Below are 25,623 nucleotides of genomic sequence, written 5' to 3'. Positions count from 1 at the left end.
ATTTGGGACTTGGCAACTCTGCAGGTGATGGTATCCACAGGCTTTTTCTCTATGTTCCCATTTCTTTTACGTCTGTCTTTCACTTTGAATTATTAGGCTCTGGTGGGTGCCTGAGCACAATGAGTTTCAGCTAACACGCCCTAATGTTTCTAGTTCCCATCGTTTACCCCTGCCTCACCCTACATTACAGACTGCCTAGGTAACTCATTTACTTTCTAGAAACAACTTCCTCATCTGTGAAAATAAGGTTACAACAATAAATTATCTTTAGTATAAAATCCACCTCCAGACTTAGATCTCAGTGCATGACTGAATTCTATAATTCACAAGATCAGTCAATGTCCATGTTGGTAAGTTAACCAAAAAAGAAAGACAGGTGGATAAGGAGAGATGGAGGGAGGGATGGAGGGAAGAAAAGAAAACAGATAGAGTCAGCCACACCTTGTATGAAACGAAGTCTGGACCATTTCATTGAATCTGGTGCATTATATCCTAGCCAGGAGATGCATTTATCAACAAGTTTGCTTTTGTGGTAAGTGAGCCCTGATTGGGTTCTCTGAGAAAATTTTTAGCCAGCATCTCGGTATGTGAGTTCCTGGGCTGTTAGAGGCAAGGGCACACACAAGGGCAGCTGCAGTATCACCAGTTGGGACAGGATGCAGAATCCCTGAGGCAAGCTGGGCCCAGCCACTGACAGTTCTTTCCTTGGATGCCAGTCAACCCCTACTTCTGCAGTAAGAGCTGTCAGAGGGTACCTCCCTATCTGTAACCAACCAGTTTATAAACACACAATAGTCCCAGGTACAGAAAAACACTGCCCGTTCACTTTCTAAACTTTTTTTTAAAATGAAAGTTCCAGTTATTAAAGTGTGTGACATTACTAGGGACAGCAAGCACAGGTGTCTCCCATTCCTTAAATTACAAGCTGAATTTGAAAAGGAGAAAGCTCACTCACCATCTTCCCACTGCCTTTCACTTCCGAGACACTCATTGTGAACATTTTGCTTCCTTTGTCGTAAGTGCAGTAATGTTTAATCCATGTGAAACCCAGTGGTCCTAATGGAGGAGACAGGAGACACTTCAAACTCAGATACCTGTCTGTCCCTGAGAGTGTGCATGAGCACACTTGCACATGGAGAGAGTCCACACATCACTGCAGCTGCCTAAGAGTGTGCATGAGCACACTTGCACATGGAGAGAGTCCACACATCACTGCAGCTGCCTAAGAGTGTGCATGAGCACACTTGCACATGGAGAGAGTCCACACATCACCGAAGCTGTAGCATTCACTGAGAGGGTGGCCAGTACGAACGAAGGTGACAGCGGACAGCCTCAAGGAATCAAACATCTTTACTCAAGCTCTTCTCAGACGATCTGGAAATCCATGAGTGAGCTGTCTAAATCTTGTCTATAAATATGGAATCTGGTAAGCACATCCAATCAACCATGGACAGAAAATACTTGAAAAAAATCAATCACACTGACAATGAACATATGTAACTGTTTTTGGAGATGAGGTCTTGCTTTGAAGTTCAGACTTCAAACTTACCATGTCACCAAGGCCAGTCTTGAGCTCAAGATGCTCCTATCTTAAGCTTCCAAGGTCTGGAGGATCTCTTTGGTCTCTCTCTCTCCCTCTCTCTCTCTCTCTCTCACACACACACACACATGCACACGCGCATGAGTGCAGGCGCACATGTGACCCCATTCTCGGCAGCTGATACCAGACATACACTGTCACTCAGTGAACACTTGGCAAATGAGCTAATGGTGGATGACCATTTACTCTGACTTCACTGATCTTGGATCTATATCCTTTGTGTTGCCATGGGAGAAATAAGCCCATGGTGGGGGATGGCAAGTGGAGGGTAGGTGCTGGGGAGCACCAGACTTGGTGCTCCAGTGTTCAAACAGCAAGAGGAGAGGTTCAATGTCACTGTTAGCTCCAAGGCAAGGCCAGGGCCACCCGGGCTACAGGAGACGTTGTCTTTTTAAAAAATCCAAATGTTCTTAAAATAATAATTCCCCTATTCATATTATTGACACGAAAGGAAATACGTCTATTAATAATGCTGTTCCCCTCCCCCCCCCAAAGCACTGCCCCCTTTTTCACAGCACAGCACATCATGCTACGGACCAATGGGTATTGTCTGCGAGAGCTCGATGCTCGTGCATCTGCAGTGGAGTGTATCCTTCCTGCCTTTCACTGACAAAGTGCAAGAGCTTGCATTTACCCAGACAAGCCCAGGGTCCTGAGTCCAGATGCTATGAGTGGGTTGGGAAGAGAGTTTGGAACTCCGTTCCTCCAGGCTTCTTCAGCTAGCGTCCACCCACTTAACACAGAACTAGTGCTCCACCCACTTAGCACAGAAGTCCTTAGCCACCTCCGTGCAAAATGTGACTGCTGGCTTGGTTTCAGAACCCTGCACTGGAAACCAAGCATCTGAAACAGAAAGGAGCGCATTGAGACAGTGTTTCCTGTTTTGTCAATAGCAGTGTCCTTGCGTCAGCTTTAACTTTGGCCGCTGCACTACTCCAGATCTTAAGATGAACATACACTTTGCAATCACAGGGGATTACAGCGATTAACTCCAGTCTGTTCCAGAACCTCTCCACGTTACAGTACTTGACAATGCTTGATACTCCGTGTCAAGCAATGGGGAACACTTTCCAGCTGCGAGCTGATGAATGAGGGGCATGGGTGATGCAAACGGGCAGTGACTTCATTACTTAGGTAGCGATGTATGAGGTAGGCTCAGCTGTTGCTTTAAAGTGAACCTGCCACCATGCTCCAATGATACTTTACACTGAAAATGCCCCCCCCCCAGCCTCATCTTAAATTTGAAACCTACTGCACCTCGTGACGTTTGCTGTTCATCCTGACCCCCCTTTTTGACCTTTAAAGCTTGCTGACAGCTGTGTGAGAAATGGTCCTAGATAACCCTCTTAATGTATCTGAAAAATTAAAATTTATCACAACTCCAACGCTGCAAAACAAAAGATCCTGCCCAGTGACTGCAGCAAGCTGTGACAGATATTGTCACATCCATGAGCACACGCCTTTACCTCAGAGCCTTCAAGTTAGACATTATACAAAAGGGCGTTACATATCTAAGACTGGCAGCTATACAGGCATTAGGTGTTCTTTCTAAAGAGATTAATACTCTAAATTGTTTTTATTGTTTTATTTCTGACAAAAACGTTGTCTTCCTATAATATATTCTGATCATGGTTTCCCTTTCCCCATAGCCTTCTAGATCATTCCCACCTCTCTACCCTTCCAACTCCACACTTTTCTCTCTCTTAAAAAGACAAATAAATGAAAAGCAAACAAGAATAAAATAGAACAAATAAACTAGCAAAAAAAAAAAAAGAGCATACAAAATATAGACACACAGACAGACAGACACAAACACCATAAAAACTGAAGCTCATAAATCATAATACACAAGCAGAAGGCCAGTAAGATTCATTGGCCATCTACTGCTTGGCATGAGGCCTGCCCTTAAGAGTAGCTTGTAGGCCAGGTGAGACTCATTGAAGAAACTAATTTTTCATCTGCAAGCAGGTATCAACTGAAGGTAGCTTATTGGTTAGAAATGGTAGCTTGTGTCTGCTTTCCCATTTCAGCACTGGGACCCCTTCTTGTTTGGACCAGTGCAAGCCCTGTGCATGTTGCCACAGGATCTGTGAGTTCATATGTGCATTAGTCCTGCTGTGTCTGAAAGGCTTGTTTCCTGGCGTCCTTCATGCGTCATCTTTCTACCTCCTATTCCCATAGTTCTGTAAGCTCTGAGGATGGATCCTGTTTTCTTTTCCAGTGTGTGAGTCTTTTTATTGGGTAATTGAGGCCATTAGTACTGAGAGTTGTCAATGATCAGTATTTATTGATTCCTGATGTTTTTTGTTATGCTGTGGGCTTCCTCCCTCTTTTGATTTGCTGGTGTGTTGTTATTTATTCTTTATGTTTTCTTGGGTATGATTACCTTGTTGAGATTGACATTTTCCTTCTAATGCCTTCTGTAGAGTTGAACTGGTAGACAGATGATGTTTATATTTGATTGTGTCTTAGGATGATTTTATCTCTCCATCTATTATATCTATTATAACTGGCAGTTTTGTTTGGGCTGGCATGGGTCATCTTTTAGAGTTTGTAGAACATTCATCTAGGCTCTCCTGGCTTTTAGCATCTCCACTGAGAAGCCAGGGGTTATTCTAATGGGTCTGTTTTATATATTACTTTGTCTTTATCCCTTACAGCTTTTAATACTCTCTCTTTGTTCTATATGTCTAGTGTTTTGTTTATTATATCTGAGGATTCTTTCTTTTCTGGTCTTCTATGTGCATCTTGCATTAATGATAGATACCCCTTGTTTAGGTTAAGGAAAGTTTCTTCTATGAAGTTGTTGAAAATACTTCCTGTACCTCTAACCAGTGTTTCTTCCCCCTCCTCTACCCCTATAATTCATACATTTGTCTTTTCACTGTGTCCTAGATTTCCTGGATGTGTTGTGTCTGGATTTTTTTGTTGTTGTTTTATTTTATTTTTATTATTTTTAAATTTAACATTTTCCATTTTCTTTAACCTAGTTAACCATTTCTTTTATCTGGTTTTCTCTTCCTTGTCTTGTACTCCATCTGTGAGGCTTACTTTTGAGGTTTGTTATTTATTTTTTACCTCCCAAATTTTTCATTTTAAATTTTGGTTTCTTTTTGTGGCTCTATTTCTACTTTCATGTCCTGAACGATTTCATCATTTTATTCCGTGCCTCTGTGTGTGTGAGTGTGTGTGTGTGTGTGTGTGTGTGTGTGTGTGTGTGTGTGTTTTCAAAGACTTTATTAAGGTATTCATCCTTGAACATGTTCATAATTACTATTTTGAAGTCCTCATCTCTGCACAGGTCTAGCCTGGACTAAAATGGTGGAGATAAAGGAGGGATGTGAGCCAAAGGGCTTTACAAAGACAGAACAGACATATTAGATCCCATGATGCAGAGAAAGGTCCAAGAATTAAAGATGGACTGCAGGTGTGCAGTCTGGAGAATGCCATTAAAATAAATTAAATGACCTCAGAAAAAAGGTCAGTACCACTAAGTTTCTGAACCACACTTAGGAAAATCAGATGCCTTGCAATAAGGCACAGATGTCAAATGAGCAAATCATGCTCTCCCTGCCATTCAGTCAGTTCCCAATCCTACATGATTAAAAGGCCACGTTTAATAGACTTGACCCTACATGTCACACTGCTCAGGGATGGATCAGCCAGCCATGGCCCCGTCCAGTAGATGGGCTGCTAGATAGTGAATGAATACAAAAGATTTGAAGATTAGGGTCAAGACAACTTTGGTAGGTAACCCAAAGCTTTTCCTGTTTAGAATATGCGACAAAAATAGAGGCAAAATTGAAACAAATTTGTTTTGACTTTGACGATTTTTGTTTTTTTTTGTTTTTGTTTTGTTTGTTTTGCTTTGAAAATGAGGGAGAGAGAAGGGTAGAATACAAAGGTGTGAAGTTGAGTGGACATGGAGGGAAGTGAGGATGATTGGGGTAAGAGTTGGTGGAAGCAGAAAACATGATCAGAATATAGGATATAGAAAATTACTTTAAAACCCCAAATAAATGGTATGTGTGCAAGGATCTTGGCAACTATCTATTCTCTAATGGGAAACCATGAAATAACCCGATCTTAGTTCTGATGGGAGAGCCCTCCCATCTCCAGTCATGTCTACAGGGTACTTGTTGCCCAGTGTCACAGACCCTTCCCTTTGGTTAAACCCACACTCGGGACAAACATGAACTCCTCTAAACCAGCCCTCACACTGATACTTTAAATCTGAGAAATTGAAATAAATATCCCCAAGTGTTGTGATGCCCCAAGACAAATATATACTTCATGTTACGGGAACCAGTGGATTGATCGTTTCTGTACACTAGAGACTCAAAGCTAGTTTTTGCGCTCTAATTATAAAATAGCTGCCAGAAAGTCATTAGGATTTATCACCTCAGACCTGAAAACAGCAAACAGTTAATGGGAAGGACAGACCTAGCATCTCAGCTGAGCCTTATCCAGCTAGACTATGTAATAACTCATGTTAGCCAAGTCTGTCAATCAAATTAGTATATGCTTGCATGCCGCTATCCAACAGCTGAGCACAACCTGGGCATCTCAGACACAACTTTCATCAGCATGTTATTGGCCATGTCACACATAGATGTACATCCAATACCTCACAGTCAACACAACAGCTCTAGTTTCCCCATCACAAACACTTTGCCAACTAAACCGAACTTTCCCCCAGCACTAGCAGGGACACTGTGTAGCATGCTCCTCTGAGTATCTTACAGTGCCAAAGGACAAGAAAAACACAAGAAACAAGAGCAAAGGGTTTCAGAGCTTTGGTAGCAGTTTGCCATCGCTGCAACCTACAAACATGCAGTTTTCTACTTTGCAAAAGCAGGCACGGATCCTTGAGGCTGGAAATAACAGCTCCTTCACCACTGATAAGAATGTCACTTTAGGGAACATCTGAGTTGAAACGGAGTTGATTTAGCTAAAACGGTCTAGTGGTTTCATTCAATGACGCTAGTCATGTATGGATGGGTTATGTTAATTTTGTGGAAAAACCATATGAACATGTGGCTGCTGTGGCAATGCTCTGTCGGGTCTGTTGTTGTTTCTCACCTCAGGAAGTAAGGAGTGTGATGAGACATAATGGACGGATTTTCTTCCGAAAGCAAGCCAGAACCCGAATTCAATGCAATGATGCTTATGAGGAAAAGCTAGCGGCACAATCATCAGAGTGATTCGTCTTGACAAGGGCTTTGATTTTCAATTTCCTATGGAACTAAGTTCAGATGGTGCGCCACAACTAAATTCTACAATTGAAGTTAGTATTGGTTTCATCAAAGAACCTGTGCTACAATTTGAAATTCTTCCTCACTTGGCAGTGGTGGAGAGACTATGGTCTTAAATTCTGTACAGAAATTCAGTCTTCCCTTGTGAAGCCATAGTGATGCTTTGAAGTAAGTAACCAAGGTGTTGGGGTACAGACACACATGCTGAATATAGGACACACCAACTCTGAGGACAACCAGACATCTCAGAAGGCAAAAGTGTTGGCCACCAAGGCTTACAACCCAAGTTCAATCCCTGGGACCAAGATGATGGAAGCAGAGCCCACAAGCTTTATTCTGACCTGTACATAGTGTAGTGCACAGGCAGGAATGGGAGCATGCGCACACATATGCACACACACACACACACACACACACACACACACACACTTTTAAAGAGGGGGTAGGGTAACAGGAGGTGAGTAGGGTAATAAGGGGGGTAAGGTAATGGTTTGGGAGTCAAAGTATTTGCTATGCAGGCAGGAAGCCCTGAGTTTGGATCTCCAGGGCCCAACTGAAATGCCAGGATGGTATTGTAGCCCTCATAGAGTTCTAGCCTGAGAAGGCAGAGATAGGCAGTCCATCCACAGAGAAAGCTGCCTGTGATGGCTATTCTTGGTTGCCAACTTGATTGCATTTGGAATTAACTAAAACCCAAACTTCAGGATGCACCTGTGAAGGATTTTCCCTGATTGATCATTACAGGCCGGAAGATCCACCTTAAATCTGGGCCATATAAAGGTGGTGGCAGTCTACATAAAGGACATGGAAGAAGGAGACTTGTTCTCTCTGCCTGCTTGCCCAGCTCTCACTGGCAAGTTCATTCCCTCACTGTGTTAGACCCTATTTCCTTGGGATTCCAGCACATGCTGAAGAGAAGCTGAGACATCCAGCCTTATGGACTGAACAGCTATAGAACTCTTGAACATTCCATTGGGAATCAGCCACTGTTGAAACAGTTGGGCCACAGCCTGTAAGTCACTCTAATGCATCTACCAATCCTGTTCCTCTAGAACCCAGACTAATACACTGGCTAATACACCAGCCCCATTGGAGAGCTCTGGGCTTGACTGACAGACCCTGTCTCAGTGAAAACGTGGGGTGATTTCTGATAAGAATCTCTACACACGAGTAAATGTGCGTGTGCAGCCATACATATGTGTTCACACACACGCAAACATGTATGCACCCACATGGACCTCACACACATGGAAAATGAAAAAGAAAGTAAGAAGACACCTCCCATCAGTTCCTGGGACTCACTTTTCTCCTGGACGTAGAGATAACCCTCCATGGTCCACTGGCTAGGTGGTCTGTAATCCTGGTTGGCAGATTTCATCCTCTGCATCAGTCTCTCTACCTCTTGTCGAGTACTTTCAAAGTTATTCCTTGTCTGAAGGAAAGAGACAACAAACACACTCAGCATTTGCACCAGGTTTGAGGAACCTTCCGACTGTAGGCTTAGAACTGCCAAAGCTATCAGGGTAACCTTGACCCTTTCGGTTCTGTTTGATATAAAAGGGCTCTATTGTGCTGAACTGTGTGTCTGCTTTGAGCCACGTTAGTGGAAACATTCCTGATGACAGTCTACACTCTTCTCTGACTCTCCTTGTGATTGTGTAAGAGACTTTTTCTACCTTCACGCTCCCCGGTGAGTCTCAAGTAAGTGAGCATAGCAACTGAAATCATTGAGCATCTACTGGCTTTGTATAGCTAAGATTGAAAATAGATATAAGGCCTTAATCTCTTTCAAGCAAGAAGAAAAAAAATGCTTATGATATATGTGACAAAGAACAAGCTAAAAAGAGAATCCCCTCTTGTCCCAAAGGCTTGTTTAAATTTTTATCATTTTTTAGATAAACTTGCAAAAAATATATCACATGGGTAGATTAAGGTGGCCACTGAAATAAACTCAGTTCCAGAGCCTACACCTCAGTGAACTCTATAGTAGAAAGGCTTTGTTAGGAAGACATCACATGATTTGGTTTCTGGAAGTACCAACAGTTGTTGGGAGATTGGTATACAATGTATTCATAGGAAACTAAGTCCTTACTTCTTCTGAGAATAATAGTTCATATACTTGATAATAATTTGTGAAAGCTGTAGAAAAAGAATAAGGTTTTCTACAAAAGAATCTGTTTTGCATTCAAAACACATCACCCTAACAAAGTATTTCTAAAAGCATAAAAACCACAGCATATCCCCAGATCTCTATGGTCCACAAAACCAGAGAACTGAACCATAAAGTAGATTAGGGTCTTTTTCTGTGGCCTATCTTGCTGTTTTTCTTTTTAAAACATTCAGAGTGATTTTTTTTAAAGTGTTCCCTTTGTCCTATCCCAATTAGGATAATTGTAGTTAATACAGAAACAACTCATGAAAACTTTCTGGTGTCTGTAATTTTCCCTTTTAATTTTTACTGAAGACAGACAACTGCTTTCCACATTGAAACAACAATGCAAATGAATTAAAGGTGAAACATTCCTGCTAGGGAATCTAAGTTGAGTAAAAGCTGAAACCCAAGCATGATTAAAAACATCCAATTGTCTAGTTCTTCGGGGACACACCAGCTCGATGGTGTATTCGCTAGACTCCATGGAGATGAGACCCAGCAAACAGAAACACCTTTTAAGGAAGATCGAGGGAAGGCTTCCTTGGTTATTATGGCTAGAATGCTATGCACTCGGGATTTCAGTGACTGAAAACGCAACATCAAGGCTTCATTCTTCCCCAGGTTTGACAACGGCAGAAACGAGAGAGCTAATGGTGGAGGTGTCACTATGTGTTCAGGGCCTGGGAGAACTAGAGGCTTTCACTAATTGCCCTGGCAGAAATGGGCAGTTTGTGAGTGACTCAACACAATGCTTTCAAATGCTTCAAACTGCATTAAACTTCTCCACAAGTAATCATCCACTTGCCTTACACATGACTTCAGAGCTACAACCTTAGAACATGAAGACTGGAACCTTCCATTTGAAAATGGAGACATACTGTTTTTTGTGCAAGTAAGACACCTAAAGTCCACCAGCCCCTTGTGTGCCCGGCTTTGAGGAGTTACTCACAGCTAAATGGTGCACACATCGTGGGTGCCTGTGATCTGTTGGTGTCTGTATATATTGTGAAATCATCTCTATAATCAGGTTAAGTATGTATGCATCACCACATGTATTTACTATTCTTGTTTGTGTGTGGTGAGGAGCATTTAATGTCTATAAACTATTTCATGTCTATACCACTATATCTTATATACTCAATACAGTGGACATGAGAATTCCAGAGCCTATTCGTCCTGGGTCACTCACTAAGCTAATAAGAATACTAAGTAACTGAGAGTCCTCCACCTTGGTAATATTTACTTTTATAAGATGTAGTAGCATACATTTTTCCAAGATGAAATCAGTTTTTCTCTGACATGTGTTTAGCTAGTCACTAGGAGATACACTATGAAGAAATTTATAAAGGGGACTTGCGGTTCACCATATTTAGACAAGGTCTGGCTTGGTTCTAAGTGAGTCACTTCGAGGTCATTGTTAGCGAAGGATGGCAGAAGATGCATTCTTACGTTTTGCAGGTTGAACTGCAGCTGTTGCTTATATGGGGCAAATTCCTGGGCAAGTTCATATCCCTCATGGTAAAACGTAAATAAGCCTTGAAGGAAGGACAGAAGCTGCAAAGATAGAAACATACACAAAGTCACAAGAGTCTGCTTTTTATATGTGAAGAGATCATTCAGTGTCAAATGTCAAGGAATTTATATTTTGTTCTAATTTCTCAAAGTAACAACTTTTGATCAATGCTTTTGACCGGAGAGTCATGACTGTGAGCCAGAAACAAAGGATGCTTGCTCTCTCATCTCATCCCCCTGTCTCCTCTTGAACAGGTATGCTGTGGATGGTTCTGCCAAAAAAATGATCATGAAATAACCACTGGAAGCCTCTCAGGGGTCCCAGATAACCAGAAAGATAACCCAAAGAGAAGATGAAAAGGGATTGATATAGAGAAGGAGCAGGAAGTCACAGGGAGGAGCTGGCAAAGGCCGGTACATTTTGTCCAGAGGGAGACAAAATAACATTACCACAAGGTGGCAGGCTAGAGAAAGTTGTTTTTTAGCAAGGAGAACTCCGTTCCTATGAGTTGGGTCAAAACATGGGATCTCATGATCTTTTCTACTTTGAGTAAAATCTTCAGAAAAGAAATTCCATATTTATACCTTGGAATCACATATTTAGTAGTGTTTAATTGCTATATATTTGTATCTGTAAGGAGGGCTAAAATTATGGGACAGGTATGTTTATATGGTAAGAATTGATTGATATCTTATGTAGCTCACTCTAATCTAATTCCACACCTTAGCCACTAACTCAGTCAGTTGACAGTGTCTTGCTCCAACAAAGTGGAACACATTTTCAAGAGACTTAGACATTGTCATTAAATTAAAAGAGAAAGGCAGCTTTAAACCATTTTCTCATGTGAGCGGCTTCTTCCCCCCCCCCCACCGTGTGGGGGGAGGCAGGGTTCCTCACCAAGGCTGATTTCATGTGTGTGTTCATATTGCCAACACCCAAGAAGCCAGTTCAATGGAAAATGATGTTCACTTCAAGGAGTCTGACACTTTCAAAATGTTTTTAGTTGTTTTTGTTATTGTTATTGTTGTTTGGTTTTTGTTTAGTTTTGATCTCTAGGTTAGAGAAAACTGGAGCTTAAAACTGAACTTTAGAACCTCATGTGTGGGTCTAGACTTTTTCAAGGGTGAAAAAACTTACAAACTTCTGAAGCACATAGCTAACACGGGTGCCAGCCATAGGACAGCTTAGGAAGTTATTAGGAGCATTTACTCTGGTGGCACCTGTAATTAGCCCACGATGAAACTGCCTTCACTGTGAACTGGATATCACAGGGAGTAGGTGCTATTTTATTTAAAGCCACCATGAGTCACCAAGTTAATTAAATATTTAAAACCATTGCAATACATCTATAAAATAGCTAATACACCCAAATCCACTTTTATAATATTCTGACTGCTCAAAACATGGGGATAAACACACTCATGTCAGAAATGTGATTACAGCCGAATAGTGGTGTGTTATCGTCAAGTCAGATGAGTCCAGGTGTAGGTGAGTTCATGGAATCTGGCTTGAGGCTCTGGCCTATGGTTACATTATATATTAAAATATTAGATGCCTACAGAAGTACCAGGTTCCTACCACTACCCAAGACACCCTTTCAAAAAGACCTCTGATGCTCACCGAGTCTCTCATTCTAAGAGAATCCCCCGACTCTCTCATCTGAAAGCAATTTGACAGCCGCTGTGGTGAGCCAGCATTTCCACTGACACCTGTTAGCTAATTATACTTTAAAACTCAGGATTCCGGCACTTGTGCCTCTCGGAGGTTGCTCTGTATCCTCGGCATATCTGCAGCAGTAACTGCATTGCAGACAGAAACCCACCTGCCAGCCTTCGCTGTAGACTCACTTGCTGGAAGGATCCATCGTCTCTCACAATGAATGCTGAGCACCCAGTAGGGGATGCAGTTTTATTGAAGTATGTAAAACTTACACAGCAGAGGCTGCAGAGATGGCACAGCAGTTAAGAGCACTGGCTGCTCTTGCAGAGGATCTGGATACCTGCATCCAAATGGCCACTTATAGCCCTCTGCAACTGCTGTTCCAGGGGGTCTGACACCCTCTTCTGGCCTCCAAGGGCATTACGTACACATATGGTGCACATATATACATGCAATCAATACTCATACACACAAAATAAAATAAATGAATCTAAAAAAAATAATTAACAGCATATCAAGAGCTGTCATTATCTCTTTCCTCTGTGTTGCATTTCTTTGAAAGCAGCTTGGGGGAGTCTAAACAAAAAGGTGGGTGAATAATGGCCCCTAGATGGCAGCAGAGCTCTGTTTCTTAAAGGGAGCAAGTGTGTATATTCATTGCTTGCATGCTTGACAATTTCCATGATGTTAAACCAACGAGGCTCAGCAGAAGGACCTGAGAACTTTGACCAACGGCCCTCAGACGCCCATCATCTAAGCTCAGTGTCTTGGCTCACATGTTGTGGGAAAGACAGGCCTAAGCTTTCTATGGAGTAAAAGTGCCCTTTACAAAAATGTTGGTGATTAAGTAGTAGTTTCATTTCACACTTATCATTTTGTGTATATGTTTATGTGTGTGTGAGGGTGTGCCACGGCGCACGGATGCAGGTCTGAGAACTACCTTCAGGAAGGACTTGGCTCTCTTCTACTTCCATGTGGGTTCTGGAAAAACTGAGGTTACCAGGTTTGGCGGCAATTGCCTTTACCCAAGATTCATTCATTCCTTCAGCACCAGGAACACTGCCTATCACACCTTACTATTTCCCTAGTGTGTAGAGTAAAACTACACACTAGTCTCCAAACAAGACCAAAAGTCAACACGGATACTGTGTTTGAAGATTAGAACGCATTGAGCATTCACAATTTGCCTTACCTATTAGTCACCACTGAATGCCAGGTGAGTGTGGTACTTACGCAGTAGCTACTTCTCTCCACACAAAACACCTGAAGGCCTAACTCGGCTAACAGAAGGTTCCCCAGCCCAATTTCAAATACTCAAGCCCATGGACGGATGCCCACAGAAAAGTGCACTCATGTTCACATACAGGAGCCCATGGAGTGCTGCCCATACTAAAGTACACATATGTCCAAGTACTTGAGCCCAGGGATGCCTATCCATAGTAAAGTATGTGGTATTGCCAAAGGATTCACAACTTAAAGGCCCCAAGTTACCAGAAAGACTGATTGTGACTGGGCAAAGAGGGTGAAGCTAGCGCTGGAGACGGGAGGAGCTTTGCAGGAATTCTAGATAACCGCTGCCCAAACTAGGCTGTAAAAGCTTGCATAATCAAGTCGCTCGTTTTTTTTTTTTTTAACCTGGTTATCGGTCAATTAGTGTTTATAATTTATTTTTCAGACAAGGTGTCATTTACCCGAGGCTGGCCACTAACTATGAAGCTATGCAGCCAAGGATGACCCTGAGCTATGGATCCTCCTGGCTCTACCTCACAAATGCTGGGATTACAGGCATATCCCACCAGGTCTGGATTATGCGATGCAGCAATGGATCAAACCGAGGGCCTCCCTCATGCTGCACAGGCATTCTCCCAGATCCATCCTCAGGAATAAACTGACTTTAGCCCATTGTAGAGGAGGTCCTTACCTGGACATAGTCACACTGTCAATTATGTTCCACGTCCGTCTAGGATCTGAGAGATGTGACCATCTATTTTTGCACAGCCCTTCTAGCAGCCTCACTGGCACAAGTTCATCTCTGACCACTAAAGTGCACAGCTTTATCTATTAAAACACTAGCTTCCTGTTCTTAACACTGGTCTTAGTCATGAAAGGCTCAACAGCCCCTCTCACCCTGGTTCTGGAAGAAGACAAGGATGCCCACTCCAGACTTTTCTGCAGTATGGGATTCTTGGCTAGATTTAGGGCAATTAGGCAAGAAAAGGAAATACAAAATATCCATACTAGAAGGAAAACAGCAAAGCTATTGACAAATGTCCTGAACTTCAGTACTTAAAATCCTAAGGAATCTATAAAACAAAAAAAAAAAAAAAAAAAAAAACAAACAAATCCAATACAACTAATAAACAACTTCTGTGAGACCAGTGTGCAAAAACTGATTTTCTAGCAAGGTACTTGAAAATAAGCAATTTGAAAATGACATTAAGAAAACTTCCATCTTCAACAGCCTTAAAAGAAGAAAATACTTAGAAATTATTTTAGTAAATTTAATCCAACACATTCTTAAAACCATGAACACAGCATAAATAAACTAGAGAAGTGCAAACAAATTTTAAAAAATGCCACTTTCATGGTTTGAAGAACTTGAAATTGTGATGATGAAATTGATGGACAGGCATAGGAAAAAACCAGAACCTCGGCTGACATCTTTTCAGGACCTGATGGTTCTAAACTCACACGAAATGGGAAATGATACTAGCTGACCACACGGATCTTAGTAAAAGTGGACTGGGGAGCCTCACCCATGTTAAACTCACTTAAACTGACCTTCAGGCCATGAATGAGTGAATACTATGATACCAGAAGAAAGAGGGATACAGAACACTGACTCCATTATAATCGGAACGGGCAACATTTGGCTGCCAACTGGCGGTACTCTTGTGGGAGGCTTTGAAATCTAAGCGGTGGGTCCCTATGGGAGTAAATGAGTCATTGGGGGCGGGGCTTATTGTTTTCTACCACATGATTTCTGGTTTCCTAATCTGCCCAGATCAGAGCCAGCTCTCACAGCCATCTTGCCTTCTCTACCACAATGGACTGAGTCTTGTGAAACCCTGAGCCAAAATATATCTTTCCCCAAACATGACAAATCTCTGGTCAACCAATTGTTCACAGAACTCTCCAGACATTACAACCAGGGAAAGAGTAGTCAATAGCAAAAATCTGAATAGATCCTTATCCACTCAGCAGGAGAATTATACATACAACGGAATAAACTGTTTTAAAATTGGTAGTTGGTACCTATAACCGGGCACTCCAGAGGCAGGAGAATCCAGAGTTTAAGGCTACCTCAACGACACAGAAAGTTTGAGGCCAGCCTGGGCTACATGAAACACACACACACACACACACACACACACAATGCCAGGTAAAACCAAATTTTTTGCTCCAAATTCTTTTGTAGCCATATCAGATCAGCTTTCATGCTCACTCTGTGTTGGTCACACTCGTGATCATCCTGTTGCTGAAATAGAAACAAGACTCTGCCCAGGAGATTAAGCTAGAGAAGAGGACAGAGCTACGTATGCGGTTGCACAGACTCACCCACAGGAAGGCACAGCATCGAAGAAAGAAAATAGTGCAGCAAACATCTCCCTTCGATTTCGAGAACGGTGTCCTAGGAAAGTCATGCTACAAAGGGCTTATTTGGGATAAGGTGAGGGGAAAACCACGTTTCAGGTAAAGGCATGCTTCCATTTCTCCACAGTTCAAGGGTACTTACCATGCCTTCTGCCTGTGAGCTAAGGACTCTATAATCTCTTGATGCGACTAATGTCATACCCTGGAAAGGGGTAGCTGAATGTTTCCGGACAGAATGGAAGTTCACCCGAGGCAACAGCCACACTGCCAAGTCACTCTCCAGGAGAAACACACACAAATGAGAAAATGTCTTTCTAGGTACAAAGAACAACAGCACAGGCATGGGCAGAGTCAGAAGGAATATGGAGGGAAATTGCCGGAATTAATGGGTTCTCTTATGTTGGTGTAAAAAGAACCTCATCTTAGAAATGCTGGAGGCAGGTGTTCCTCGGGGAGAAGACAGAAATGTGGCTTCCTATATGTCATGTGTGTGTCCCGGGAGGCTGGGCCTGTGGTGAGGGGAGCATCCTGCTCTTACAGAGGGCACCCACACTTAAATCTAGCACCTTCTTCTAGCGCGCACACGCGCGCACGCGCGCGCACACACACACACTCTCACACACACACACACACACACACACACACACACACACACGGCACCCCAAACACAGACAAAGACACATATATAAAGTTACTCAGAATCTTAAAAGGAAAAACATGCATAGTGAGGCTCTCTGCAGGGTTGAGTTAGTAAGAGAGAGCAGGAATTTAGTGGGTTTTGTCATAGATAGCCCCCCCCATAAACTTACAGGAAGTTTAATCAGGTCATCAAATTGTCTGATGGGTAAGTTACTTCCCCTTAAGGGAAGTGAACAACAGTTCTCCGGCAAGCAGAGTTTTGAGTGAAATTGGCTGTTCCAAACCAAAGGTGAACATTACATCCATGAGTCTGACTTAGGGCCCTAGCTCCTTAACCCTTCTGGCCTAGGGATTGGTTTTACAATACACAGAGTGCCTTGTTCACAGTACCTGAGGACCTGCAACTCAGGAGGGGACCTGTATTTGTGCAGACTCTGCTCTTTCTCATTGTCTGTGTCTGGGGGGATCCCACAGAAATAGATTATGACAAATGTGCATGAAAATATTGTCACCTCTCCTCACCATATCATCGTCATCTCCCTAAAGAGGGATGGTGAGTTTCATTTTATTCAGCCATAGGAAGAAAAGGATAGCCCTGCTCTTGGGCTTCCCTGTGCATCAGTAGATCTGTCATCTCATCTCATGGCTCTGTCATGTCTATGATCTGCATCAGAAGATTACCTTGACACCAGAGCTGAACTTACCCATCACAGATGCCACCTTATGAGGATTCTCATATGAACGACACTGTTACAAATTAGGTGGTGCTTGGAAAACATGCTAAGAGAATATAGTAAGTATCATGACCTATTCTCTTCTGCAATACCATTTGCATTGGAGAATCCATTACTTCTTCTATGAACCTAGGAGAACTAATGGCTTCACAGGCAAAGACAATCAAGGCCTAGCTCTGTAAGGAAGGTCTGGAGAGCATTGAACAAAAGAGGCCCCTGGCTTTTTCTCCATTCCCCTTAAAGTTCAGTAACCGGAGTGCTGTGCAGGTGAGGTATATTCTCTCACACACAGGTAACTCTCTATTTCTCGTGGTCAGATTTCTGACAAAGAGCAAGTTAAAATAGGAGGAAAGATTATTTGGGCCTATGGTATGAAGGCACATTCAATCCTAGTGGGACGACCTGGGCCTGTGAGGAGAATGCGGGAGGCAGGGAAAGACAAGAAGGCAGACACCCAGATGACTCTCCCTTTCTTGTCTTCTTATTCAGCCCTGCACCCACGCCCTTGGGATGTGCCACTCACTTCCAAGACCGCTCGTACAGCCCATGTCCTAACCCCAGCCAGTCCCTCTCCGGAAAGGCATTCCTGGATAAAACCAGAAGTGAGCTTCCTTCAGGGTCTAGGCATTTCCTAGCCAAATCAAGCTGACGATTCACACTTCACTGCCGTAATGATGTACACACCATTTTTTAGTTTTAGATGAACAGATGTTATTCCCAGCACAGTTTTAGGGTTCCTAGAGAAAGGAAGTTTCCTACACCCCCTCAAGCACCCATCCTGCATTCCACACATAGTGGTCTTCGCTGTTAATGACTCGCATTCCTGTGGTAGATAGTGAGTCAATATGAATACATTATTAACTGAATCCCAAATTCACTGTTTGAATTGTCTATTCTGTGGGATTATGGGCACATTTCATCCCTTCACCATTATAAAAAGATATAGAGGAACCACTGCCCTAAAGGTATTCATCCTTCCCCAACGGTCTTCTTTTTATTTTCTTTGATCATAATTTCAAACAAACAAAAAAAAAATCGCCCTAAAGCATTTCCCTCACAGATCATCTTTAAGGCTGCTACACATGAGAAAACTAAAACTTACCGGCTCCACGAACTCAAATTTCTTCTTCTCTTGAACTTCTTGGATTTTAAAAACATATTCTAATGAAGCTTCATAGAAGTTCTGGTGTTCTCGGCCAATCTGCGAATCTGCCTAAAACATGGAAAGCCAGCAGCGTGACACAGGGGTTGAGTACTGAAGAATCTACACACAGAGGGAGACAAGCCCAGGTAAACCCCACAACTCCTTATTACACACCAGTTCCTGCAAAGAGGTTTGATGCAGCTCCAACTACATCAAGCTTATAGTGTGTGGAGTTAAGACGAATAACGATGCACACATCCAGCTAAGTACCAAAGGGTATGGCACAACAAGCTGAGACACCTTCACACTTGAGAGGAAAAGGCCACAATGAACAAAGAAGAGGCATAATAAAAATTAAAGTTATGGGGGGGATCTTCAAAGAGTATGCAAATGCTTATAAAATCTATAGAGTCAGAGAAGGCATTAAATTCTGCTAGACTTTGTCTCTCAATATGAACAACTGATAGTGAATTCATTCAACCTACAAGAGGGGACAAAGAGGGGTACGAGGAGGTAAGTGAGCAGGAGAGGTGATGGTATATATGTCTCAGGAAACAAAGGAGCTTTGTTTGAGGGAGGAGGGGACCGGCAACAGGGCAATAAGGGTTTGGGGAGGGCAGCATGTGTGGGTGGGTGGGTGGGTGGGACAAAGGATAATAAAGGATAGACATGTGTGAGAAGGCCACCCTGGAACCCACTTCTTTGCATGTTGAAAAGTTAATAAGAAAGAAAAGAGAAGGAGATATGGAGGAGGAAGGCGAGAAAGGAATAGAAGGAGGCGGTGAACGTGGACAGAAGTCACCATGGTGAAATACAGGAGCTGGAAGAGCCTGGCAGAGCTGGCTGCAGAGGAAACAGGAGGGAGCGTGAGATTGGAAGATCTTAGATGCTTCACAGCAAATAGGAATTTTAATCAAAGAAGCGTTTGAGAATATTAAGCAAGGAGGCGATTAGGGAAAATCTGGCTCAGACATTAATTATGTCAGCAGAGCCCAAAACAAACATCCGAACAACCGTTCTGTGGTGGATCAGAAATATCACTTCCTGGCTATTCCCAGGGCAGAGCAGAGCTACTGAGACAGTTTCATTGTCTTTCTGGATTTTTCTCTCCTCTTCCATGCCACCCTTAGATTCTCCCTTGAAGAATGACTCTGATTCTATACATGCACACAGGGACCTTCCCTTGCTCCATCCCATTTCCCAGCATAGCTCACATTGATGACACAGTTGAGGAGAAAGTGCTTCCTGCAGTACGGTTCACTGTTGGTAACCTGGGAACAGAACCTTGTCTAGAACCACCGACAGGGGGTAATGACGCCAGCAAAGGTGGCAGAGCAGCATAGAGCTTCTTGCCCTGGTCATCACAGAAACAAGCGTTTCACTTGGAACCTCTCAAGATGATCATATACTTATTATGTACTTGGCAATATAGTCATAAATAACCTAGTATTATCAGCAACTCACTTGAGGTTTAAAGTTGAGAATTCTGGCTTAAACTAACATAGGTTGAAAATTAGGTAGACTTGATCATAAACTTTTATGGCTATGGAAAATCATTTAGGAACAGCATTGCCTGGAACAGAAGGAAAAGTAGGGTTCCCGATAAATGCACCACTTTCCTGCTTACCATTGCCTAGCAGAGTCAATTCAGGTTAGGCACTAGAAGGAGATAGAGGCTCTTGAGAGAAAGTCTGATCTGTGGTACGGGCTGGTTTCTGTGATATTCACGGTCCTCTGACGGCCACTTTCAAGCCACAGAGCCACTCTCAGTGAATGCAGGAGTTGGAAAGAAAACCAACAACGCGCTGTCTGCAGCAAGGTTGGAACCCTAGAATGTTCCAGATGCAGCACTCTGGTTAAAGATTTTATTCTCTTTAAAAGATGTCATCATTGAAGATGCTGCCTAGCACATGAGAAGACTCTAGAATACTGGGACACCTAAGGAGTCCAAAGTGGCTGTCCCTAGCTCACAGGCTGAGCAGAAGTGTTGGTCCTGCCAGCCTGGCTGCTACTTTCTGAAAGAGCGACTAAGAAGACTCCTCATGGTCAATGCCAGGGATGTTCTTTCATGGATTCCCATAGCAATCAGTCCAGTGTCCTATGAGACAATCCTGTTCCATCAGACTTCTGAAATGGGGATTCCAGGGATTGTGCACCGGGAAGAGAAAAGGCCTGGGAGCCTGTCACAGTCAGAGGGGAACCTTTCCCCCACACCATGACCAGGGCTTCTCAGATGTGCACATCCATGGCTCTCTATTCAATTTGTTCTCACTTCAGGACCAGAGGTGGACCTGGTGAGGCTGTCCACTGGATCTCCTTTTCCTCTTCCCCATGTGGCCACATTAAATAAGTATTTCTTGCCTTTTACTGTTCATTGGGATATCTTAATTGGCTTCTTGGGGACAGGTGACTGAATCTGACCTCCTGGGGTATAGATTGTGACTACAAGTGTGGTAACACTCTCTTTAGCTGATAAAATAGTTACTTACTTGAATTGTGCAGGAAGGCGATAAGGCTTCTGGGAGATATATATGTCATGTGGGCAGATTGTCACGTGACTTCCCTTCAGTGAAGGCACTGGACACTGAGCGTCTGCTGTCTGAATGTTGCCTTGGGCAGATGGCAGTTCAAATGTGCACTCCCCTGAGTGACAGCCTCTGCACCTGCCTTCCCCAGACATGGCTCTTCTTCCCACACATTTTCTCTGTGTCTCATCACTACGTGAATCCCAGTCCCATGAGCCTTCCCATGCAATCTCCTTGTAGCGGGAATCTAGGTGACGCCTGGCCTGGGAGTCTGACATCATTTCTGTGGAGACTTGGCTGCTATGTACACTGCCATTCCTCTCAAGGCCCCTCCAATGGAGACTGGGGGGGGGCAGGAAGGGGAGGGAAGAAGAGAAACAACTGGTTCCCCCCCCCATTTCAGCTTTAGATGCTCTTGGATATTGCTGTACAACTGAAATTCAACACAGCAAAGATCCCGGAGGAACTGTCCCTGAAGACTATGACAGCTCCACCCTTTCCAGTACAAGATGGAGAAGGGCATTTTGACGTGAGATGCCTTCTCTTGGACTAGAGGCTGACTAGAAAATACTTAAGTCATGCCCATAATTCTAACACTCAGGAAACCTAGGCAGGAGGATTGCTGTGAGTTCAAAGGCAAGGCGAAAGACACTCTCTACAGAGTGGGACTCTGTCTTGTCAAATACAAAATTTAAAAAAAAAATGCTTATAATCCTGGTAACAGGTGTCATATATTTTTTACGGCTAAGCGGGACAACCATATGATTTCAAAACTAACCATGAACGGCAGCAGTGATGGTGTCCCAGCAACAGCTGTGCCCTCACTTGCATAGCAGAGGGACAAAGGGGCAGGTGGCTTCCGCTTTACATCGTCTCTAATGCCAGTATTCTATCTTGCTGTGAAGCGGGAGAAGCTCAGGGAGTATTGACTGAAGCATCCTTCCAGGAGAAAATATTTATGGTGGACTCAGGAAAAATGGTGAAGTTGGTAAAGATAATGAGAAGAGCTAGACTGCAAAACAACAAAGCAGAAATCCCAGCTGGATGTGATGGTCCATGCCTGTAATCCCAGCTGGATGTGATGGTCCATGCCTGTAATCCCAGCTGGGTGTGGTGGTCCATGCCTGTAATCCCAGCTGGGTGTGGTGGTCCATGCCTGTAATCCCAGCTGGGTGTGGTGTCACATGCCTGTAATCCCAGCTGGGTGTGGTGTCACATGCCTGTAATCCCAGCTGGGTGTGGTGGTCCATGCCTGTAATCCCAGCTGGGTGTGGTGTCACATGCCTGTAATCCCAGCTGGGTGTGGTGTCACATGCCTGTAATCCCAGCTGGGTGTGGTGTCACATGCCTGTAATCCCAGCTGGGTGTGGTGTCACATGCCTGTAATCCCAGCTGGGTGTGGTGTCACATGCCTGTAATCCCAGCTGGGTGTGGTGGTCCATGCCTGTAATCCCAGCTGGGTGTGGTGGTCCATGCCTGTAATCCCAGCTGGGTGTGGTGTCACATGCCTGTAATCCCAGCTGGGTGTGGTGTCACATGCCTGTAATCCCAGCTGGGTGTGGTGGTCCATGCCTGTAATCCCAGCTGGGTGTGGTGTCACATGCCTGTAATCCCAGCTGGGTGTGGTGTCACATGCCTGTAATCCCAGCTGGGTGTGGTGTCACATGTCTGTAATCCCAGCTGGGTGTGGTGGTCCATGCCTGTGATCCCAGCTGGGTGTGGTGTCACATGCCTGTAATCCCAGCTGGGTGTGGTGTCACATGCCTGTGATCCCAGCTGGGTGTGGTACCACATGCCTGTAATCCCAGCTGGGTGTGGTGGTACATGCCTGTAATCCCAGCTGGGTGTGGTGGTCCATACCTGTAATCCCAGCTGGGTGTGGTGGTAAATGCCTGTAATCCCAGCTGGGTGTGGTGGTCCATGCCTGTAATCCCAGCTGGGTGTGGTACCACATGCCTGTAATCCCAGCTGGGTGTGGTACCACATGCCTGTAGTCACCTGGCTCTTATGAATTCAAAGCCCACCCTGGGCAATATTAGCACATTCTGTCAGGGAAAGCAGGGGAGGGGCAGAGAGAGAGACAGAGAAAGAGAAAGAATCAGAAGTTATGTTGAAAGATGTATTGATCTGCTTATGCATGTGCCTGAATGAATTTATGGTTCACCACATGCGTGCAGGTATCCAGGGAGCCCAAAGGGTGTTGGATCCCCTGGGATTGGAGTGATGGACAGTTGTGTGCTGTCATGTGGGTGCTGGGGAGAAAACCTGGGTCCTCTACAATAACAGCCAGTGTTCTTAGCCATCTAGCCGTCTCTCCAGCCCCAGAAGATGCACTTAGACTGATCAAAAGGGTGGTTACTAGATGTCTGGTTTGGCATGAAGTACCAGGAAAGCTACGGTAGAAATGACAGAGTCCAGACCACACCCTACAGACAATGGAAGACTTTGAAAGGACCCAAGCTGTGTATCAAGAATATTTCTGAGAAGACACTGCATAATAAATAGGATAGACAGTGGGACAGGCTGCATGTAATGGGGCTTTTGTGGTCATAGCAAAAGTGGCTGGCGCATGTCCACAACAGCAAAGGTGGGTTGAAGGATGTGAGATGACCGCAAAAAACAATCAAAAAGCTCAAGTATTAATTTCATTCACTCAAGAAACAACTCCAGCATGAACATGTTATTGAAGAAATGAAGTTTTAGGAAAAGCTGTATTGTGCAAGATTTCACAGACCACTTAGGACTGGCTGGCAGCCTTGGGAACTGAGCAATGCAAACTGCACAGGTCAGCAGGATCATGGCCTTGGACACAGTCGATGTATATGCTTTATATGCGTGTGCGGTCACTCCTAGCTTTTAAATCACGGATGCTAGGGATGCAAACGCAGGTCCTCCTGCTTGCATGGCAAACACATTGCCCTCTGAGCCGTATCTCGAGTCCCAAATATACAATCCTAACAGCCATGCCTTTTTGAGTCTTGCTGTGTGGTTTGACTATTCTTTTGTACCAGGCAAATGACTGTAAGAGTTGATACTGTGGGTGTTTGGTCTCTATAAGAGTTATAAACTCCATAAATTCATCTTTGATCACTTCAGGGCAAACTCTTTACAGTAAAAATTGTCAACTACCTGGTACAATTAAACTATGTGAAATAATCAATGAACTTACATCAAGAATATTAAATAATTTTATGTCTTTTTTTGTCTGTTTTTTCAAGACAGAGTTTCTCTGTATTGCTTTGGAGCCTCTCCTGGAACTAGCTCTGTAGATCAGGATGGCTTTGAACTCACAGAGATCTGCTTGCCTCTGCCTCCCAAGTGCTGAGACTAAAGACGTGCGCCACCAATGCCTGGCCATTTTTATAATTAATGAGGAAAACAGAAACAGGACCAGAGGCTGAGTGTATGGACATGGTCAGGGTAGTGGCATCAGCCTTCAAGCCTAGCATCTGGAAGGTGGAGGCAGGTGGGTCTGTGAGGTTTTGGATAGAAAGGGATACTTAAATCCCATTAAAAGAAAGGGAAAGAAGGGAGTAAGAAAGAAAGGGAGGGAGGGATGGATGGAGGAAGGAAGATAGGAAGGAAGGAAGGAAATTCTCATGTCTTTGCTAAGAACAGATTTTTCTTAAATGGAAATACCGGTTTGCATTATTTAGCATGTGGGACATGAGAACAATGTTGCAGTTTATATGTTTTCTTTGGTCACTTCTCTCTTGTATCTTTAGCTCATGTTCATTGGTTTGCAGTGTGTGTGCGTGTGTGTGCGTGTGTGTGTGTGTGTGCGTGTGCGTGTAATTAGAAACCCCTGTGTTGTGCTTTATAAAATCCCTGATACTTTGCCATTTAATTGGTTAATGTATAAACATCAAATATTTTTATGCATTCCTGCTCGTCTGCCTTTCCTTCGCCATGCCTTCCTTTTGTTTCGTCTTGAAAAGAAATTACTCATTCACATATCAAATGTTATTTTTTTTTCCAGCCAAAGTTTGATGGGTTTGGCTCTAATTTTCTCAGTCTTTACTCCAATGGCCTTTTTAGTTGGTGACTTTGGAACTCTCTCAACACAAACTGGCCTTTTCATGCAGTGCCAGCCTCTAATTTTCTGAGAAAAATGAATAAGGAGGCAGCTGTGCCGGGGAGAAGGCATAGGAGGGTGCTTCGAGAGCTAATAAGCCTAGACATGCTGCGGAGAGAAGTGAGTGACACTCAGTGCCATATCTCAGAACATAACACAGACTTCTCTCTGATTCCCGGGGAAGCAGTGGGGAAGACTCCAAGCCACGCCCTTTCTACTCTAGCCACACTCTCTAAGGAACAGCTTTAACACAGCTTGGTGTTTCTGTGCTGGGCAGTGCTTCCTGACAAGTCCTGTGTGTGTGTCTGTTGGAGAAGGGTACAGGACAACACTGTGATCTCTTCCAATCTCCAGCTACATACAGAAGCCCAACAAATAGCCTGCTCCTCTCAAGCCAAAGGCACGTAGGCCCACTAGTGAGGACAGTGCTAATACCAAGCTAGCTGTCAGGGAGAATGGATATATCCAGTAAAGAATTGAAGTCAAGGAACAGTTACTGCTTCCTGGAGAGGATGTATGTACCATCTCACTAAGATCTTATATGATGTGAAGATCCTAAACTTTGAGGCCATGTTCCCTGCCATGCCAGGCCCTTGCTGCGGCTCTCTGTTGACAGTCATGAAAGGCCACTACCATATGACTATATCATTGTCCACACTACAAACATTTCTCTCCAGAGTTTATTCTAGTGCAATGAACAAGTAGAAATAAGGGGGTTAAATATTTGGAATAT

At 43.7% G+C, this 25,623-nt stretch overlaps 1 protein-coding gene across 1 annotated transcript in view; it reads right to left on the bottom strand.

The window, feature by feature from the left end:
• Nucleotides 1–25,623, bottom strand: part of Arhgap42 (Rho GTPase activating protein 42) — a 224,096-nt gene that overhangs the window by 39,784 nt on the left and 158,689 nt on the right. Inside the window, exons 6-9 of the mRNA XM_051199100.1 lie at nt 18,249–18,359; nt 10,457–10,561; nt 8,158–8,287; nt 956–1,056 (exon numbers count right to left, since the gene is read on the bottom strand). Of these exons, the coding sequence (XP_051055057.1) occupies nt 956–1,056; nt 8,158–8,287; nt 10,457–10,561; nt 18,249–18,359 (447 nt within the window). The remainder of the gene's footprint in view (nt 1–955; nt 1,057–8,157; nt 8,288–10,456; nt 10,562–18,248; nt 18,360–25,623) is intronic.

Source organism: Phodopus roborovskii, unplaced genomic scaffold (assembly GCF_943737965.1).
Source record: "Phodopus roborovskii unplaced genomic scaffold, PHOROB, whole genome shotgun sequence".
In the NCBI taxonomy this organism is placed as follows: domain Eukaryota; kingdom Metazoa; phylum Chordata; class Mammalia; order Rodentia; family Cricetidae; genus Phodopus; species Phodopus roborovskii.
This window is presented reverse-complemented; position numbering and strand designations above follow the sequence as displayed.